Source organism: Balaenoptera borealis (assembly GCF_965194805.1).
Source record: "Balaenoptera borealis genome assembly, chromosome: 8".
Lineage (NCBI taxonomy): Eukaryota > Metazoa > Chordata > Mammalia > Artiodactyla > Balaenopteridae > Balaenoptera > Balaenoptera borealis.
The window spans coordinates 101,570,652-101,593,366 of record NC_138865.1 but is presented as its reverse complement, the minus strand read 5'-3'; the positions used below and the strand labels follow the sequence as shown (position 1 = coordinate 101,593,366).

The 22,715-nt window shown below is 37.9% G+C and overlaps 1 protein-coding gene and 1 long non-coding RNA gene across 9 annotated transcripts in view; one reads left to right on the top strand and one right to left on the bottom strand.

Moving 5' to 3' along the window:
* KIAA1958 overlaps positions 1–22,715 on the bottom strand; it is a 225,725-nt gene that overhangs the window by 137,700 nt on the left and 65,310 nt on the right. For 7 of the 8 annotated variants that reach the window (XM_082403961.1, XM_082403965.1, XM_082403960.1 and 4 more), the window contains exon 2: positions 3,268–4,462. In XM_082403961.1, coding sequence (XP_082260087.1) covers positions 3,268–4,438 — 1,171 coding nt within the window. In that variant the 5' untranslated portion in view covers positions 4,439–4,462. Of the gene's footprint in view, positions 1–3,267; positions 4,463–8,451; positions 8,494–22,715 lie in introns of all 8 variants that reach the window. The other variant, XM_082403958.1, reaches the window with a different exon arrangement.
* LOC309634318 lies at positions 16,032–20,960 on the top strand. The gene is made up of 2 exons (XR_014247976.1): positions 16,032–17,642; positions 18,181–20,960. It is a non-coding gene; the product is annotated as an uncharacterized lncRNA (long non-coding RNA).

The following is a 22,715-nucleotide window of genomic DNA, read 5'->3' as shown; positions in this document are numbered from 1 at the left end:
AATCTCAAAAATTAATGGAATCTAAACCACTGCGAGATAGTCAATAATTCTTCTAATAATGTATGTCCTCTTTACTCATGACTATTTGCTAAGATTTGAGTTGAGCATTGTAATAGGGCTGACATGAAAATTAATAATTTTATCCACACATTGTTAACATTTTATAACTTTGTGAGTTTAGTTCTAAACAGAAATAAGAACGGTTTTCCAATAGGGAAACAGATTTTTTTTTGCCACACTGTGCATCTTGTGGGATCTTAGGTCCCTGACCAGGGATTGAACCCGGGGCCACGGCAGTGAAAGCACCAAGTCCTAACCACTGGACCACCAGGGAACTGCCAGGAAATAGAATTTAAATGACGTCAGTAAAACTAAACAAAATGGAACAATTTCTCTTTGTTTCTGTCTGCCTAGTCATTTGTCAAATTATTTATTTTAAAAATATTATTCAAAGATATGCAGTATTTCTACAATGATTTGATAAAGACCCAAGGTTACACAACATCCATCCATTTTAAAAGTACCTGATGTTGCTTTTAGCTAGTTTTTTCAGAACCTTTCTTCTTTGCTTAGTCCTAAGTATGCTCTACATATTAAGTGCTTAAGGTCCATTTGTACATATTCATTCACATACATTTGGATGTGCTGGATTCTAAATTTTTTTAAAAACCTATGTTTAAAATAAATTTATTCTAATATAAATAAATATGCAAATAAATAAATAAAACTCTTAGAGCACAGAGCCTAGTTCAGGCTCTACAGAACAAAGGTAAATTATAAGTTAACTTTATATATCTCTCATAAAAGAAAAGTATCAATCAGATTTTTATTTGTCACATTGATGTTTCCAGTCCAAATAGTGTTTCTCTAAAGCTAATAATATCTTAGCAATATAATATCCTTCCACAGAACAATGGATCAAAACATCAGGATCATTCTTTAGGAAATTCCTGTTACAGTTAGTTTGAGCCTCAATGTCTCATTTACTATACACATACTAGCGGACTAATATCCACTAGGCAGATGCAAGGAAATCTTTCAACCTGCTTTTGCAGGGATAAATTATTAGAAGGATATACAATACAAACAACAGTTTTACTAAGCTGTTTTGCTATACTGGACCACTTTGTAAAATACATTTCTGAATTCTACCCTCAAATATAAATTAAGTGAGAATGTAGAAACTCTGTCAGGCTGTCTCCTATTTTACAAAAAAAAGGGGGGGGAGGGGGACAAATAAATAAACCAAATTCACAACTATTTAAGTGAAAAGGTACTACTTATATCCGATATGTATCAAGAGTTAGAGTCTTAGTACAAAGACTTTCACAAGCCTAATAAAGATAATATTGTGTCTAATGATGTGAATATTGGCCAAAGACCACGCTGTGATTAAGTGATTGAATTAAAACTAGAAAGGAAGGAAGGAAGAAGGAGAGACAGCCCAGGGAATGGGAGAGAATATTTACAAATCGTATTTAATAGAAGATTTACAACCAGAATCTATAAAGAACTCTTATAACTCACCAATAAAATGACAACATAACTAGAAAATGGGCAAAGGATCTGAATGGATTTTTCTCAAAAGAAAGATATACAAATGGCCAATAAGCACATTAAAAAATAGTCATTAGGGTAATACAAATCAAAACTACAGCAAGTTACTACTTCACACACCCAGCAGGATAATTTTTTCAATGGAAAATAACAAGTGTTGGTGAGCATACGGTGAAATAGGAATCTTTTAAAACTGTTGGTGAGATTGTAAAATGGTGAAGCTGCTTTGGAACACTGTTTGGCAGTTCCTCAAACATAGAGTTACCATATGACCCAGTGATTCCACCTCTAGGTAGCTGCCCAAGTGAAATGAAAATATATGTCCACATAAAAACTTGTATATAAATGATATTAGCAGCATTATTTACCACAGCCAAAAAATGGAAACAACCTAAGTATCCATCAGCTGATAAAGGAAAAACAAAATGTGGTCTATCCATACAATGAAATAGAAAGGAAAATAACACTGATAGACGCTACCACATAGATTAATCTTAAAAAAATTATGCTTAAGTACAAGAAGGCCATCACAAAAGGCCATAAAATAAGAGTCTATTTATATGAAATGTGCACAACAGGCAGATCCATAGAGACAGAAAGTAGATTAGTGGTTGACTGGGGCTGGGAGGAGGGAAAGAATTACTGCTAATGGGTATGGGGTTTCTTTCTGGGGTGATGAAAATATTTTGAAATTAGATACTAGTGATGGTTAATAATAGCCCAGATTAAATAAATACTGAATGTTAGAATTACAGAACATTTAGAATGTTAGAATTACAGATAGGGGCCTCATATAATAATTTCTTTCTCCTCTCAATCCATTCCAGTTAGGTCCATGTATTCCAGAAATGCAAGTTATCTGATTATTATAAATTTTGAGAGAAAAAATAAAATACTTCTTCCAGATATATTTGTTGCTTTTTAAAAAAACTTGTTTTAATCTGCCACACCAACTAAAATGAATAAAGTGCTAAATTGGTTCAAATAAATAATATTGAAAAAAAATCAGGTCTATTTTTATCGTATTCCTAAACCAACATCATTTTGGCCTCAAAGCAGTAACCAAAGGCTTCCCTGGTGGCGCAGTGGTTGAGAGTCTGCCTGCCAATGCAGGGGACACGGGTTCAAGCCCTGGTCTGGGAAGATCCCACATGCCGCGGAGCAACTGGGCCCGTGAGCCACAATTACTGAGCCTGCGCGTCTGGAGCCTGTGCTCCGCAACAAGAGAGGCCGCGATAGTGAGAGGCCCGCGCACCGCGATGAAGAATGGCCCCCACTTGCCACAACTAGAGAAAGCCCTCGCACAGAAACGAAGACCCAACACAGCCATAAATCAATAAAATAAATTAAAAAAAAACAAAAACAAACAGTAACCAAGAGCATTAAAAAAATCTTTCAAAAATAACTTTACTTATAAAAATTCAGCTTAAGATCAGATACAAACCTTAAATACAGCCATGCAATATCAACAGCACAATCCTACAGCTGTCCTCTCAGCCCTGAGGTACATCGACCAGATAGATGGCCTTACTTCAGATGACTTTCCTTTACTGTATCACCTGGATGTATAAATATTTCATTATTTCTATCTTTCTGAGAATAATAAAGGCCCAAATTCTAGCAAATTGAGCCAGTGGTTTTAGGAGTGCTGACGGCGCAGAATTCTCTGATGTACGTGGATGAGGGACTCTGTCACCTCACGTGCCATACCTGGTATGCACTGTGCCGTGGCCTCAGTGGTTATGGTCGGAGCAACTGGGGGCTGCTGCTGACTGGAGCTCACTTCTGGCTCTGTGTTAACTGAGGGAGAAAGGGCCACCTCACAGGAGGAGACCTGGCTGGGCAGATGGGACAGGAACTCTTCAGAAGCAACTTGCTCATCCTGTCCAGGCAGCTGCAGGGCAGACAAAGGGATGCTGATCTGTTTGTTAGGATGGGATGTGCTCACCGGCATCTGTATGGCCACCTGCTGGTTGGTGCCATGGGCACCAGTGGGTCCTCTGTTTGGTGAAGCCAAAGATACCCTAGCAGTCTTCTGGACGATTGGTCTAGACATCACAGAGGGGGATGCAGACACACCATGTGGGTCTAGCTCTGTGCTGATGGCAGATGTTACATGGGGAATCAGCTTAGCAGACCCTATACAGGAGGGACCAGCATGAGTCTGAGGCTTAGGTTTTGCCATCTGCGTCAACGAGAGGGCTGGTCCATCTACCCCTCCGGTCAGCTCTGCATTCGCCACAATATAATAATCTTCAGGAATCTCCTGTTTGATTTTCTTAATGATCACATCACTGCTGCATTCATCAATCATCTGAGCCTGGGAGCTTGAATGGAGAGAAGATGGGACTATTCCAGGCCTTTTTCGAGCAATGCTTTGAGGCCTTTGGGTTTGGGGTTCAAAGTCACTATCCTCATCTGTAACAGAAGACTCACAAACCATGTCAAACAGAGTGTTTTCATCTTCATACTCTTCAACAGCTTCATCCAGTTCAGAGGGCTCACTGCAATAAGAGAAGTCACAAGAGTCTCTGGTCCGATTACAGTCTAGCTTTGCTTTCACTGGTCTCCCAGGGTACCTTTCAACGGGGCTAGTTTGTGTCTCAGAGGGCACTCCAATTATACTGGGACTATCAGAGTTAAAACTTCTGTTATCCTGGAAACAGACCCTTTCTTGGGAGCCAGCTCTGCAAGTAGCTGTCAGTGGCCAGTGATAAGCATGGCCTGCACTACAGCCCCACATTGCTGTCAGGTTCCCATGGGAACCTTCCGAAAGCAAATGTTTCAGGTTTGGAATGAGGCTGCAAATGGTCCCATGGCTGTGGGCCCAGCTGACCAATTTGGATAGATTCTCAGATGAGGTATGAAGGCAATCCTCCATGTTACAGGATCAGCAGTGTCTTTCCTAAAGGAAAATAATCAGAATAAGAAGCTATTATTACCCAAGATATTCCCATATCTCAATCACTTCAATTTCCTTAAACTATGATCATGTGGCATTAAAAAAATATACTTCAAAACTGTATCCAGTTAATATCACTGCATATGGGCAGAGACTGGAAGAGAACACAGGAAAAAAAGTAAAAACAATCGATGGTTTATGGCTGTGGGACTTGAGAAATTTTTTGTTAATTTCCTTTATTGTTATAATGTCTACATAAGAATAAAAAGTGAAAGAAAAAAAAAAAAAACCAAGCAATAAAAAAGAGGTAAGCTTTTTTCATAGTACATTTTACTTCCAAAGTCACACAGAGAGAGGTTCAGTCAGCCCTGTAATAATAAAATGTGTGTATTATTTGTATTAACCAGGAGGATGAACTTCTAACTTCACCTTCTGCTACCATAAACTTCATTACTAGAGGCAGGGCCACCAAAGGCTTAGATCCATTCTAGGATGGATGTCAGAGAAGGGAAATCTGGTTTTCTGCTGGGCACCAGAAAACAAATGACACTACTGGGAGCCCAAGAAGAGAATGAGGGGCTATATCTGGGAAGTGGGGAAGAAAAGTCTTTAACAGAGATGGGAAAACAGTCCGGGAGGGGAGCCACTAGAGGCCCCTGCTGGGGTCAGGGGCACAGGCAGGCTGTAGACCAGAAGCAAGGATGGGTAGGCCGGGTGCCAGCACCCTAACCAAATCTTAGGAGTAGGCTTCCCACCTCCTTACTGTCTGAAATTCCTGAAATATTGCCTTTATCTCACAATTCAGAGGTAAAAACATGCATCTGGTGTATTTTACCATCTGAGGTTCCTATACGCCCAAGCTGGTATATAATCAACTACCAAAGAGGAATGAATCATTCCTTATTGGGAAGAGGTCAAAAAGAATACTTGTTATGGGTCCTTGACTGGGTAAGAGTGAGGACAACATGATGAAAAAAAAAAAGTAAAGAGGCACGTGGAGTCCACATGTGATTAGAAAGGTTTAATAAGGCTCTGTCAAAAGGGACATCCTGGGAAGAACTAGGGAGGAAGGAACAAGGATCTTTTTTTCTTGAATTTTTGAATTTTATTTATTTTTTATACAGCAGGTTATTAGTTACCCTTTTTATACATATTAGTGTATATATGTCAATCCCAATCTCCCAGTTCATCACACCACCACCACCACCACCCCCCGCCACTTTCCCCCCTTGGTGTCCATACATTTGTTTTCTACATCTGTGTTTCTATTCCTGCCCTGCAAACCAGTTCATCTGTACCATTCTTCTAGAGGAACAAGGATCTTGATGTGTGTTCCCTGGTCATCTGCAGCTGTGGGTGACAAAAGGTACCTCGCTGGAAGTGGGCTCTGCACTAAGGTGCCAAGGTCCAACTACAATGCCATGTGACCATGCAAAAGGGCGCATATGAGCCACCATTCTCTGCCCTACCTCCATGGCACACCATCAGTAGAGTTTGGTAAATTCAAATCCTTTAACATGTTTTGTAACATGTGTGATATGGCCTCTGTGATACGGCCACGGCTATAGTCAACCTCCCGACCCTCATTTTCTACTACTACTATGACCTTTTCCCGTATTTCCTGTCTCCTCTCTAAACAGTTTCTCACCTCCACTGGGCCTCTAAAAACTCATTCTTTGGCTTGATATGTAGCTTTCCTCTTTCTTCACCTGGAAAACCCCTTCAAGACTGACCTCGGGACCACCTGCTGTTGAAGTCTTTCTAGATAACTCTTTCAGTCTCAGAGATTTTAGATTTTCTTCCTGTACTTCCATTATCTCAAGAAACTTGGCCTTTGCTGTACTGTTATCAACTGACATTCTTATCCATTTCCCAGACTTGACTGAGCATTACCTGAGGACAGGGACTATGATATAATTTTTCATTCATCAATGAGGACCTACTTAGGGATACAGAAGTTAATAAGATACGGTCCTGCTCTTGAGACCTTATAATCTATTGCTGGTGCTGAATAAATGAATGAAGAGTGAATGAATGAATTTATAAATGCTGGCAGCACCATCAACACTAACAAAGTAAACATATAAGATCCTCAAATAAGAAACAAGAAATTTCCTCCTATGACTTTTATTGTAATCATTCAAGGGATTAGAGGATTTTCTCCCCAGTGGTGTAACCAAAACACAGCTGTCTTGTGTATATAGGAGAGTAATACATGAACAACCAGATTTTATGAAGCAGCACAATAAATCAAAAGGACAGGGACTAGTGTGAGAGTCAAGAACTTCAAATTTTCGTCCTGGAACTCCTGTCTGTGGCCTCAGACAAGCCACTAATTATCTCTAAGCTTAAAATGACAGGACTATAATCTTTATGTTTCCTTCGTACTCTAGCAATTTAGGAACTTACTTCATTTATATTCCTTTCATATAACTTTAAAGTAGAAATGCAGAAAAACAGAAAGACTGGGGGGGGGGGGGTGTTGATGTTTGTTTGTTTGTGTGTTGTCTGCGCCGCACGGCTTGCGGGATCTTAGCTCCCCAACCAGCAACCGAACCTGAGCCCTCGGCAGTGAAAGCATGGAGTCCTAACCACTGGTCCACCAAGGAATTCCCTGATGTTTGTTTTTTGAGCTTTCTTAACATATCTGTTTAGTTGGTATGGCAGAGACTGCTGTTTGCCTATCCAGTATCCATTCTCTCTTATTCATTACAGAGTCCCAATCTATTGGAGCAGCAATATGCTCACCTAAAACATATTTCCCAGCTTCCTTTGACATGGGAAATCTCATGACACCGTTCTGGCCAATAATATGTAAACGGAAGTCACTGGGTGGGGCTTCTGCAAAAGCCCTTTGAAGCACAGACTTGTCCCAGTTTTTGCCTTTTTCCCTTTGTCCTTCCCTTTCTTCCTGCCTGGAATAAGGACATGATGGCTGGGCCTGCAGAGGCCATCTTAGGAGCATGAAATAAGGACTTGAGGATGGGAGAGAATAGCCACAGGAGCTTGGTGACATCGTGGAGCCACTGCCATCAGCTCTGAACTGCCTAAGATTCCTTGTTACTTAAGGGAAAGATAAACCCCTGATCTTGCTTAAGCCACTGTTGTTGAAGTATTTGATTACACACAGCTGAACTCAACTACTAACTGATACACAAAAAATAATACATTCACCTCTGGTTTTTGAAGCCTTAGAGCAGAATCCTTCATTTTCTTTGCACTATACTCTAGGTTTCTCAGACTGGATTCCACAAATAAATCTTGGGAGGTCTACAATTTTACGGCATAATGTTTATAATTGTTTTCATTTTTATCATAATAAAAATACAATTAATATAAGCATATTATGAATCATCTAAATCTTATATCTAAGTATCACCTTGTAATTTTAGTTCCCCTTTGCCTCTGTATCTATACTCATATTAGTGTCCATAATCAACTAAAGTGACATCACTCAACTTCCAATTTGTTGGGAAACCTGTTCATGCTGTATTCTTTTTAGCAGATATAAATACAAAACTACTCTTCTGCATTAATAATTTTCAAATGAAAAGTATTATGATTTGACATCATGAAAATGGCATATGTAATGGTGAAGCAAAACACCTCTTTAAATGTCATAGGCTAACGAGAAAAGAAATAAATGATATATGCTCATAGAAAAAATCATATACATTATGGCACAATATTTGAATGAAGTCATTGTAACAGTTCAAACTGTAAAAAATGTGGCAGAATCAAAACACAAAATTGTATAAGCCTGAGGAAGTCAAAAGTACTTACTGTCCAGGTAAAAGCTACTATACAGTAGTAAAATAGTAACTTTGCTGAAGACCCGCAGCCAGAAAAAATTATAATTAAAATAAAAGGCAAAGTGGATAAAACTTTAAATTTTGTTAAAAGCTTATCCACTTAATTCTATAATAATCACCAACCTTTAAGAATCAACAGGTAGTAATCATAAGTCACTTTTATTACATTATGAAACTTACTAGCAATCTCATGAAGAGGCTCTTAAACTTTTCTTGAGTACCCTAAAATGAAAATATTTTTCCAGTATTACTATTAATATAATTCAACCAGGCAACCAATGTTAACTGGTAGCTATGAGAGCATAATTAGCTAATATTTAAGGTACTTAAATGGATTGAGTCTAAGCTGACAAGGAATAGCTATCAATATACTGCAATATATTCAAAGTTTAATACAAAACAGAATCAACCATAAGACAATCAAGGTACTTGCAAACTGCTGAGAATAAGTACAGCTAACCCTTGAACAATGTGGGTTTGAACTGCGCAGATGTACTTAAACACTGATATTTTTCAATAGTAAATACTACACTACTACACAGTCAGTGGTTGGTTGAACCCTGGATACAGAGGGCCTACTATAAATTATACACGGATTAACTTGGAGTTGTTCAAGGATCAACTGTAGTTTCCAGGATCTACTAATTTCCTTCAGCAGTCTGATGATAAGCTCTATGCTGAAAAATAATGTTTCTTCTACATTTTCAAGAATAGAAAAATAACTTCAGATAGGATTTTCCCACATTTTATATGGGCAATGATTGGATTAGACACTAAGCTTTACAGAATTATCATGGGACATGTCATTAAAAATTGAACCTCAAGGAGGCCTGCCTAGCAGAGTGTAGGTTAAGTATGAGATTTGATTATCCTAAATCAGCAAACAAAGCTATAAAGTTATCATCACCACATTGTATGTTAACTTAGGCAGATATTCTATGCATTAGTATTTATATTGTTAAAGTCAAAATCAGAAACATTAAATACAGAATCAGACTTTCTACCATTAAACCTAACATTAATTATTAGGTTTCAGAACAACATAAAACTATTATTATATCTAACATTCACTGAACAATTACTGATTGCCAGGTACTACTCTAGGACTTGACATATCAATAATCCTAATTATATCAACAATCCTAATAAATTAGGTAACTTATTATCCTCATTTTACTTGGACAAAGTAATGGTAGAGCCAAAATTTGAACTTCAGTCTTAACTCCAGAGCCCACACCGTTAATTAACATACTATACTGCCTCCAGCATTATAATATTAGAAAGATATTGTCTCAAGTCTGGTTTTCTTATCATATTAATGTTGTTAATTTGAACTTATGGTTTTGCAGGTTTACTTTAGTTGAATTTGTATGTCTGTTTTGATTTACAGGTTTATTAGAAGTATAAGCATATATTTTATGTATAAACATATTTAAATAACATCAAGATAAAAATGACTTAAAGCCAGCACTAGGTATAAAGAAGGTTCATGAAAATATTTTTCTTTCAAAAGTTTGGGAAAAACTATTTTTTAGAAAAAAAAAAGGTATAAAAAAATTATGTTGCTTTTCCAAAGCCCGACAGTGAGCTACCAGTCAAACACCATATCTAGTTGGCTTTCACCTGACTTCAGTTACAATTTGCCCCACAGTTCTTATAGTCTCTCTCTTTATGAGGTTCTGAACCTTTTAAAGGATTTGTTGTTGCTGTTGTTTTAATACCACTAAATCTTAATTACTGAGGCATAACAAAATGACACAAGAAGAAACAGAAAATCTGAGTAGCCATTTACCTATAAAATAAATTGAATTAAAAAAAATCTTTTCCAAAAAAAAGATTTCACTGGTAAATTTTATCACTCATCAAGGAAGAAATAATACCAAAATTATGCAAATATTTCCAAAAACTAGGAGGAAGAGGGAGCACTACCCAACTTGTTTGAGGAGGCCAGCATAACCCTTAATACCAAAACCAGACAAAGATATTACAATAAAGAAAATTATAGATCAATATTCCTAATTTGATGCAAAATCCTTTAAAAACATTAGCAAGCTGAATCCAACAATATATAAAATGGGTAATACATCATGACCAATCCCAGGAATGCAGACTTATCCCAGGAATGCAAGGTTGGCTGTTTATTCAAAAACTAATCATACTCCAATAAAAATTTATAAAAACAAAAACCAAAAACTAATCAATATAATTCAACATATTAACCATCCACTGGGGGGGGGCCTATGATCAATTTCAATAGATGAAGACAAAATATTTGACAAAATTTTAAATCTATTTATGATAAAAACTCTTAGCAAACTAATAATAGTAGGAACTTCCTCAAACTGATAAAGTACATCTACAAAAAGTCTACAGCCAACATCATACTTAATATAAAAGACTGAATTGTTTCCTCCCAAGATCAGGAATAAGGCAAGAACGTACTCCCTTGCATCATTTTTATTCAACATTGTACTAGATGTCATAGCTACTGAAATAATACAATAAATAAAAAGGAAGAAAAATTAGAACAGAAGAAGTAAAACTTGTCTATTCGTAGATGATATGGTTGTTTATGTAGAAAATTCCAGAGAATTCACAAAACAACAGCTAGAACTCATAAATAAATTCAGCAAAGTAATAGGATACAAGATTAATATTTTAAAAATCATATACCAGCAACAAAATATTAGAAAATTAAAGTTTAAAAAATTATATTCAAAGTAGTGCCAAATGTATTAAATACTTAGGAACAAATCCAAGATTTCTATACTGAAAACTACAAAACACTGCTGAGAGAAATTAAACATGACCTAAATAAACAGAGATATATACCATATTTGTAGACTGGGAAGATTCAATATTGTTAGGTTGGTATTATTCCCAAATTGATCTATATATTCAATGCAATTCCAATCAAAATTCTAGCAGGCTTTTTTAGTAGAAATTGACAAGTCGATTCTAAAATCTATATGGAAATATAAAGAACTTATAGAATAACTAAAGCAAAATTCTAAAGTAAGAATAAAGTAGGAGGACTCACTCTACCTGATTTCAAGACTTACAATAATTTCCAGCTACAGTAATCAAGATCGTGGACAATAATTTCCAGCTACAGTAATCAAGATCGTGGGGTACTGACAAAAGAATAGACACATATATCAATGGAACAGAGGAAGTAGCCAAAAATAGACCCACACATATTTGGTCAATTGATTTTTGACAAAACTGTAAAGGTAAATCTTTCCGACAAACAGTGTTGGATCAATAGGATATCCATTAAAAAAAAAAAAAAATCAACCTTTAGTTACACTACACGTAAAAATTAACTCAAAATGGATCACAGACCTAAATCTGAAACTAAAAAATTCTGAGAAGAAATCACAGGAGAATATCTTTGTAACCTTGGGGTAGGCAAATGTTCCTTAGGATGCAAAAAGCACGAGCCATAAAAAATTCTGATAAATTTTACCATATCAATTGCTAATGGAATATAACTAGCTTTAGCAGGGATGGAGAAGGGATCCATTAAACTTAAACACACTCAACATTGCTACCTTCTTTCAGGAGTTCCCTGAGTAACTTTCAATGCAAAGGAAACTTGGGTATGGTCTAAAAAGCACTGATGATGTCTCAACTAACAGACCAGTGATTTAAAAACCTAGAAACAACAACAAAAATAAAACAGAACATGAAAAGCAACAGCTCTTTTAAAAAAACAGAAATAAGTTTACTCTGTTTTTTCTTATTGAGAATGACGTAAACTTCCTATTTTATTTTCCCACCAATTAGAACTCTCAGAATCTAAGAAGTATATCATATAAACTTAATTTCTCCATATTCCCATTAAAGGATACAATTTATTATATATGTTAAATATGGAAAACTACTTAAACAACGGAGATTTTATCAAAAACAAAAAAGTCTGAAGAAAACAATTCCAACATTAATGTGTAGAAAGGAGATACTACTTAAAAAAAACACAGTAAAGGATATGGAAAGGGTATTTATTGCTATTGAGGCCTAGAATGTGCTTTCTAAAATTTAAAATACATCTATTGTTTCAAACAAAATTTATATGTAAATTATATAAATTAGTAGACACTAAAAATGGGCTTACAAATAAAGAATTCAGAGAATATTTGCTTTTACTTTAAGATAGTGTATTTATTAATTTTCAAATGTCACAACTACCATGTAACTATTATGTAATTTTTGGAAACAGACAAATTCTAAAGATACTTTGTCCACATTATTAATAATTTAAAAAATCACAGTAAAAAATATTTTAATTCCATACCAGGAATATATAACATGTATTTCATTTACATTTCAATTCAGTAAAATCTACTGAATACCTGCTATATGCTAAACACTGTGTTATGGAGTAAACTGTATCCTTCCAAAAAGATATATTTTAGTCCTAAGTCCCACTACCTCAGAATTATCTTATTTGGAAATAGGGTCATTGCAGATGTAGTCAGTTAAGTTTGGATGAGGTCATACAGAGGTAGGGTAGGCCCCTAACCCAACACGACTGGTGTCCTTAAAAGATGACAGATACACAGGGAGAAAGCCATGTGACAATGAACGCAGAGATTGGAATTATGCAGCTGCAAGCCAAGGAACACCAAAGATTGCCAGCAAACCACCAGAAAGAAGCTAGTAAGAGGAAGGAAGGATTCCCTGCGGGTTTCAAAAGGAAAATGGTCCTGCCAACATCTTCATTTAGGACTTCTAGCCTCCAGAATTGTGGGACAAGAAATTTCTGTTGTTTTAAGCCACCCAGTTTGTGGTACTTTGCTAGGCAGCCCTAGGAAACTAATACACACTGTGTGAAGCATTCCGAAAAAAAAAGAGAAATAAAACTGGCATTCTTGACTTCAAGAAGTTTAAAGTTTAATAGTACACTATGTAAGTCAATTAATTAATAAACTATAATACAATATAAGTAAATGTTCCAGATATGGGGATAATGATTAATTCTACTTTTGGGGTGAGGAATGCAAAGGAAGTAGGATCTGCTTCCCGAAAGGGGTGAAGGCATTCTACACAAAGGCACAGTGACTTGAAACAGTATGGTGATTTTAGCCAACTATAAGGATTCAGTTATTACTGGCTTGTGACCTTTAAGACGGGAACTATGGAAGAAAGATTAAACTGAAGAATAATGCAGGGGCAAAAGCACGATGGTCTTGTGTACCATACAAAGAGCTTGGGAGTTTACTTTGTGAAGGGCCTAAATCAGAAAACAGACATGGGCCAAACTCGTATTTTATAAAGACCATTTTTCAGATAGATTAAAAGGTGGCAAGGGGCAAAGGAGTCTAGACCAGAGGCCTAAGGAATTAAAAAAGAGAGGAAGAGAGGGCAGATCTGTTAGAAGATAACCGGCAGCAATTGGTGATGAATTGCTTTTGAGGAATGAGGGTGAAAAGAGAGGCTAGAATAATTCCCAGCTTTCTATCTTGAGAGCCAGGATAGATTTGTTCTCCATCAAGATAAATATCATAAGAGAAAGAGCAAACGTATAGACTAGGAGTGATGATTTGTTCAATTTCCTTTAAAAAGCAATGGACTCAGGAATCACTGATTTTAACGGCATAACATGAACAGTCTATGCAACTTACACATAAAAACCTCCCAACCTATAGACAAGTATGCCTTTCTATAAAGCCTTGTATGACTTTGCAAAACCATTTAAGGTAATTTGAAAAGTGGAAAACATTTCAGTAGACTTTCAAAGTCATTTTAATCAGGTTTCCTGGGTGAGAGTATAAAATATGTGCCTTCAGAGAGATTCACTGTTTCATGTAACTTAGTTCCCTAAGTCAAATGTAAAGTGTCACCTGCCATCTATACTTTCAACAAACATGTATTAAGCATTGTGAAGTGCTGGTTGAATCCTGGAAAGAGAAGGGTGACAAAGGCAGATAGTCTGTGTCATCACAGAGCTTACAGTCTAGGAGGACAGAGAAACAATAAAACAAATAAATTCAATCAAACATAGTAAGTGCTACAAAAGAGAAAGAACATGGTGTTACAGGAACACGAGGCAGGGGCATCTCACCTAGACTGAGATGAGTCAGGGAAAGTTACCTGCCTCTCACCCCACTAGTTTCTATGTAAGCTGAGAACCAAGGGACACATAGAAGTTAGTGAGAGGCAGGAAAAGTGTCCCGTTTGAAGGCCCAGAAAATAGAGAACATGCTATGTTTGAGAAAATGGAAGTTGTTCAGTATGGCTGAATGGAAGAACATAAGGAGGGGCCCATAAGGAGTGAAGAATGTACAAGATGTGTCTGAAAAGGCAGGCAAGGGCCAGATCATGAAGATCTTGTAGATAGTGTAAAAAAGTTTGGGCTTTATTGTAGAGATAAGAAGAAAGTATTCTATGGTTGTAAGTAAGAAAGTGACTTTAGAATCATCATTCTGATAATAGTTTGAAGAGATCTAAGTCAGAAGTAAGAATCCAGTTAGGAGACAGAATGTAATAATTGAGCTAAGATATATTGGTAACCCGCCTTGGATAGTGCAGGGATGTTAAAAGGACAATAGATTTGAAAACCAAGTTAAGAGGCAGAAGATGAAAGATTAGATATGGGAGGTGGGAGGAAGGAATAGTTTAGAGATTCTGACTTGGCCACTGAGAAAGGGTTTGGTTTATGCCATGTTACGTTGAGGTGCCTTTAAAACATCCAAAAGGACTTCCCTGGTGGCACAGTGATTAAGAATCCGCCTGCCAATGCAGGGGACACGGGTTCGAGCCCTGGTCTGAGAAGATCCCACATGCCACGAAGCAACTAAGCCCGTGCACCACACTACTGAGCCTGCGTTCTAGAGCCCACGAGCCACAAGTACTGAGCCCACGTGCCACAACCACTGAAGCCCACGCGCCTAGAGCCTGTGCTCCGCAACAAGAGAAGCCACCACAGTGAGAAGCCTGCGCACCACAACGAAGAGTAGCTCCCACTCGCCACAACTAGAGAAAGCCCACGCGTAGCAACGAACACCCAATACAGCCAAAAATAAATAAATAAATTTATTTATTTTTAAAAACCCACAAACATCCAAAAGGAGGTATCAAATAAACAGCTGGATAGACACATAGATCAGTATCAAAAGATTGATAAAAGGAATGACGCAAAACATCTATGAACATTTTTGCACAATCATAATATAGAGGATAAAAACTGGACACACAAAATGACATTAATGATAGCCTGATCTAAAAAAAAAAAAAAAATGGTTATGAAGGAACCTAGGAGTAGCACAGATGTAGAGAATGGACTTGAGGACACGGGGAGTGGGAAGGGTAAGCTGGGACAAAGTGAGAGAGTGGCATGGACATATATACACTACCAAATGTAAAATAGATAGCTAGTGGGAAGCAGCTGCATAGCACAGGGAGATCAGCTTGATGCTTTGTGATCACCTAGAGGGGTGGGATAGGGAGGATGGGAGGGAGATGCAAGAGGAAGGAGATATGGGGATATATGTATATGTATAGCTGATTCACTTTGTTATAAAGCAGAAACTAACACACCATTGTAAAGCAATTATACGCCAATAAAGATGTTAAAAAAATGCATTAGATAGAAAAGGATAAGCTGAGAACATTTTATTCCATCAAAAAATAAAAATAAAAAGGCATAAACGTGGGAAAAAAATTAATTACAATTACAATGGCATTCCATTCATTCAAAATATTCCCTATGTGTTGACTAGCAGTATTATTCAATCACATTTTAAAAGTGGTTTTGGGACTTCACTGGTGGCGCAGTGGTTAAGAATCTGCCTGCCAATGCAGGGAACACAGGTTCAAGCCCTGGTCCGTGAAGATCCCACATGCCACGGAGCAACTAAGCCCATGTGCCACAACTGCTGAGCCTGCGCTCTAGAGCCCGTGAGCCACAACTACTGAGCCCACGCACCGCAACTACTGAAGCCCGCGCGCCTACAGCCCGTGCTCCACAACAAGAGAAGCCACCGCAATGAGAAGCCCACGCACCACAACAAAGAGTAGCCCCCGCTCACCACAACTAGAGAAAGCCTGCGTATAGCAACGAAGACCCAATGCAGCCAAAAATAATAAACAAATAAAATAAAATAAAATTTTAAAAAATAAAAAATAAAAAAAAATAAAAGTGGTTTTCCTGTCAATGAACATGATTTGACATGATGATTCATGCTTTACAGCCCATTCAAAGAAGTATACAGTAAATAGAAAAACTGAAATTCTATCTCAAAGTGAGTGATGTTAACATTTTTAGCTGTCTTTAAATTCACACAGCCTCATTCTCCTGATGGAATTTTCCAGGACTTAAGGAGTAGCAGGGCCTAATAATGAAGAATCTGTCCTAGATGCTGAAAATACAGCCCCACCTTGGTAAGTGAGCTAAAGGCAGGCTGATACCATATTTCAGAGAACCATGCAAAAACACATACTACTCCACTGTCCACTGGAACTGCTCTGACCAAGGTCACCAATAACCTCCATGTCAACAACCTCATCTGACACTCCTCGGTTCTCTTCTTTTGGCTTCTCAGTGGCTTGCAGAGCTGTTCTCTGCCTTACTCGAAACTCTGTATCTTTCCTTGCATTCCATGATACTGCCCTGTTATTTTCTCAGTTTCCTTTGCTGGGGTTCATCATCTTTTTTTTGACTTTTAAAACTATAATTTATCAGTGGTCCTAGAATTCTTCTCATATTACTGCCTTACCAGGTGATGCTCTCATCCACCCCTACAGATCGGTTATCAGGTACATACCCTGACAATTAATATCCAAATTAATTTTCAATAAATGGCATTACCATCTCCTCACCTGCTGAAGTCCAAATCCTACAAGTCACTTTTGACTCCAATATGTCCTGCACATCTCTATGTAGAGGAACCTGCAGGCCTAGTTCAATTCTAAGACCTCACCTCTGGTCACTGGTTTCCAAAATACTAGGTTTTACAAAGCTTCTGGTTTATACTACTGCTACACTTCTAAAGCTTGTAATAAAAGATGAAACATTCAGACTAAGATGCATTTTCTCTATGCATAGTGGATAAGCTTTAAATAAACATTTTTAATGTAGTAATAAGTTAGTTAATAAGTGTGGATATAATTACATGATATACATGGATACAGCTACATAATACATAAATTAATTCTTATATCTTTGCTGGTTCTCAGGAAGGGAAGAGAGGTCTTTTTTATTACTGTGAAATATTTGCTCCTGGGAATGAGATTTTGAAGCTACTGTATATATCATATTAATAGCCCCTCCATTCTGACTTCCATTTTTAGGAATGAAGATGGTGAGTACTGAAAGTGGTAATAATTGTTCCAGATAAGATGGTGAATCAGTGACAGGAATTGAGAATGTGAGTAATCTATTTTTGTTCATAAAGCTAAATATTTTAGAAACTCTGAAAAGGGCTTAACAGATATCAAGATGACTTGAATTTCATGGCATTGGTAATAGGACTAAACCCTCCAATATGAGGTCACAGCATTCATTTGAGAAAATACTCAAAGAAGGAAAGAGACCATTTCCCTGAGAAATGCAAAGGAATTTAAAAATTGATATGGTTTTGGTTGAGTATTATGGTCCCTTTGCAAAAGCACAAAAATTTCCTTACTTTTTCATATATTTCTATAGTTCATATTCTGATTCACTGCATATTTATCTATTTTACAATTAATACTGCATCATTTAAAATTCCAGTAGCTGAATATGTTTTTATATTTGGGAAGGTAAATCCCTCCTCATTATCCTTATTTTTCAAAATTGTTTTGATTCCTAATTTTTATGGCAAAGCTTCCAATGTTTAACGAATTAAGTATGATATTAGCTACCTGTTCCTCATAAATTTTCTTAACTACGTTAAAAATGTTTTCTGGGCTTCCCTGGTGGTGCAGTGGTTAGGAGTCTGCCTGCCAGTGCAGGGGGCACGGGTTCGATCCCTGGTCCAGGAGAATGCCCCATGCCGCGGAGCAACTAAGCCCGTGCGCCACAACGACTGAGCCTGTGCTCTAGAGCCCGCAAGCCACAACTACTGAAGCCCACGTGCCTACAGCCCGTGCTCCGCAACAAGAGAAGCCACCACAATGAGAAGCCTGCGCACAGCAATGAAGACCCAATGCAGCCAAAAATAAATAAATAAATAAATAAATATTTTAAAAAATGTTTTCTATGTTTCTTAATTAAAGAATGTTGGATTTTATCAAGTATTTACTCAACTATACATTTGATCTTCTTTTTTCTTTTTTACATCATAAGTTACATTTACAGATTTCTCACTGTTGACCCACCTTGCATTCCTACTGCTACTGCTCAATTTCTGTCACTAGGCCCTCACCTTCTCTTTCACCTTTAAAACTAACTTCATCAGTGGTTCTGGCACTCTTCTCATGGTGCTGTTTTACTAGATTATGTTTTTGTCTACCTCCGTCAATCTGGTTAGCAGATATATATTTCCCAATATTTTCCTAATTAATATCTCAATAAATGGCATCACCATTTTCCCAGCTGCTGAAGCCCAAATCCCAGATTTAGATTTCTAAATGTTTTTTAGGATTTGAGGATCTTTACACAAATACACTGCCCGAGGGCTCAACAGTTGTGAGCCAGGCATCTTCTTGCTCTGTAATCCTTCCCTAAGCACTGAATGCAGACTATTGGAGAGTAGAAACCTTGACCAGCACTGTGTTTTCAACACCTTTAACAAGCATGACACACAGAAGGCATTTGATAAATATTGCACAAGTAATGAATGATTACCTACTGAATGAACAAACTCAACTGAGTTCTCATGAATTCTTTAATTTGAAATATGCTACCCACCTGTTCTACCTGTCACCTAAACTTTAGCACTGTGTCTCCTCTGCCCCACTACCTCCTGCCCAACCTGACAAGAGCAGTTGCCACTCCTACCCATTCTCGAACAGGATTTCATGAAGCATAGAAGCAGTTCAGAGAAGGGGGTGTGGGCTGTCAACAACGCATGTGGGATATTCACTGGCTACACCTCCTTCAACAAGTACGCATCGTCTTTAATTGTAATCATACATTACTGAAAACTGACCCAGAAAGCCTGCTACAATCTTTTGCCTAGCTCACTAAAGAAGTCTTAAGTGAAGAAGGCTGAATAATATCCAATTTACAATAAAATCAAAGAGTAAAACTACGGGCCTGTGAATGAAGTAAGAGTATGTGCATATGCGAGTGTGTGTATTAGGTGGTAAACTTTGTAAAACCGTGCCCCGCTCCACTCCAAGAAAATCAGCTGGGGGCTACTGGCTTTGAAGGCAGCAGATGTTGCTCTGGGTACAAAAAAATGGTAGGGAAAAACCAACAGCTAGGTCTCTCTTGGAAGTATAGGGGCAGGAACTGACAGGCAGTTTAGCTTACCAAGGGAGATATGAGAGGTCATGGCGTATTCTGTACTTCACTAGGCTCTCAAGAGGTACCTAGTGAAGTCGGAGAGTGAACATCATGACCATCAATTCTGTGTGCTGCAATGCCTGAGGCCTGCTTGTTCCTTAACTCTCTCACTTGCCTGGCCTCTGCTCCTGGGATCTCAGGAACGTCTGTGGTGACTAAAACTATAAATGAGTTCACTCACTCTCAATGAGATATCCCTTCAAAACGCTGCCTGGAGGTAAGCTCTAAGGTAGATGTTCTGTGCCCAGGAGATAGTACCAGCAACCCCGACTCCCACCTCCAAACCAGGCCTTGCTGCTCCAATTTTTGGAAGAATCTTTTGTTCTTTTGGGGGAAATTCATCTACTAATTTTTGCAGGGGGTAGGGGCAGGGAGAAGATTTTTCCTTGGCTTGTGCAAGGTGGTCAGCAGTAATTAGCTTTCTGAATAGTCAGTCTGATCCCATCTTCTTCCCTTCTTCCAGATTGTTGTGTTTTTGGTTGTTCTCCCAAAGTCCTCTTTTCTTGTTTTCCAGGGTTCCCACAGATTTTAATACATGGCATTTCAGTTGGCTTTAAGAGATGAGTAGAACCTTTAGCTCAGTTGACTGCGAGCCAATGCACAACTGGAGAAACATTGCAACAGTGATTCCCAAATCAAGCTGTACACGGAAATCACCTAAGGTTCTTGTTAGAAAAAACAGGGCCTGTTTCTTAGCTCAACTCTAAAGATTCTGATTCTGATTCACTGACCAAGAGGTCGGGCTTAGGCATCTATTTTTATCCAGTGTTGAGTGACCATCATGTAGGAATCTTCATTTGAGAACCACGGTTCTATACATGACTTTTTAATGATGGATAAAGTATAATTAACCAAGCCTTTACTTTTAGACATTTTGCTTACTCTGATTCCATGCAATGTAAGTGCTACAATGAACATCTTTCTATATCAACCTTTTAATATGCCTCTATGTCATTTTGATAAATGCCTAGACATAGAGCCAAAAGCAGAGACTTAATTCTTTTGGTCAAATTGCCTTCAAGATAGGGTCTACCACAGATGGCTCCCAACTGTAGTACCTGATAGCATCTATTTCCTTACCTCTCTGCCTATGTATGATAGTATTGTTTTTTCAAATAATTGCTAACTTTAGAGGTAAAATGACATATTTTTTTAAAAAATAAATTTATTTATTTGTTTTTATTTTTGGCTGTGTTGGGTCTTCGTTGCCACGTGTGGGCTTTCTCTAGTTGTGGCGAGCGGGGGCTACTCTTCGTTGCGGTGCGCGGGCTTCTCATTGTCGTGGAGCACGGGCTCTAGATGCACAGGCTTCAGTAGTTGTGGCATGCGGGCTCAGTACTGTGGCTCTCTGGCTCTAGAGTGCAGGCTCAGTAGTTGTAGTTCACAGGCTTAGTTGCTCCATGGCATGTGGGATCTTCCCAGGCCAGGAAGCGAACCCATGTCCCCTGGGTTGGCAGGCGGATTCTTAACCACTGCGCCACCAGGGAAGCCCAATGACATCTTTTTGAGTTATTTTATAATTGTAAAAATACTTATTCATTCAATAAGTATTTCTTGAACACTTATCAGGCCTTGTGAGCAATGTGAGCAAAAACAAACATGGTTCTTACTCTAGCTTATGTAGACAGTATCATTAATACAATAATCAAACAAATAAACCTAGTAAATGGTACTTATTATTATCACTGTGGTAAATGATGCCATTAAATCTTATAAAGCTGAAACTTAACCTATTTAGAAATGTCAGAGAAAGCTCCCCTGAGAATTGAAGTTAACAATAAAGATAATGATAACAACACACACTGACACAGCACTCACTATGTGCCAGGTTTCATTCTAAATACATCAGATATATTAATGCATTGACCTTTATGAAGAGGTACTAATATTATCTCCATTGTACGAATGAGAAAACTAAGTCAGATAGTTTAAGAAACTTGTCCAATGTCTCAAACCTAGTAAATAAAGGAGTCAGGACTCAAACCAAGGTAGCCTGCCCAAGTCAGTGCTACTAACCACTACATTATACTACCTCTCAGGTGATGTTCCTGAACCCAGTCCAGTATCCACACTCAGTGTGCTCCCCACCCCCTTGCCCCATCAGAAAGGGATGATGTGCTGCAGCGCTCCAAAAGAATGGGACTCAAGCTCTATGCTGACTCAAGCTCCTGAGTTATTTAGGAATATTAAGGATGACAGCTCCTCCCTTTCACTTCACAGCTGCATCCATTTCTCCATAACCCCTAGGTGCTGGAGAAGGAAGGGGGAGGACTTTCCTTGTTTTAAAATTAGTAATCCCCAGTTCACCCATGTTGATGCTTTCTTGGTAATCATCTCCACATTATAACATATTTGAACATTAAGCACCACTGTTTCATGAGGGTGTGGGGAAAAAAAATCCATTGATTTCTGATTTATAGACTTCTCAAGCTACGAGTGATTGCTTCTTGTGATGACCCAGCCTGACACAGACCTGGTGCCCATAGGCTGGCAATTTATTCTTTTTTTTTTTATTGGCAATCTATTTTTATACTTGCATGTACGTTAGGCCTGTAAACACTAAGGATGGATTACTCTGAACACAATGTAAGCAGATAAGGCATTAGAAACACGGGAACTGTAAAGGCTTACAACTCAAAACCCAAAAGCCTCTGTCAGTCTGCTAAACTTTTGAAAGTTCAAAGTATGACAACTTAAAGAAACACATTCCAGGGATTTCTGTGAGAAGCACTCACTCAGTTTGGGCCTTGAATGGGTTAGTGAGCTAAATTCTCAAACAAATTATTGAGCAAACAGTCACTACTCCCACAAAGTACCGGAGTCCTCATTATCCAGACACATTAACTATGACCCTATAATCATGAGACTGTGAAGAGAAGCAAAAGCTGTCATACACAAAATATTCACTAATGAGCTGCCCAGTCCCCATTCAAACTCCCCCTCTAAATACTAGAGTCTACTTCTGGGAACCTGTTTATGTCACTCTCTCATTTTTGGATGCTGCAAATAC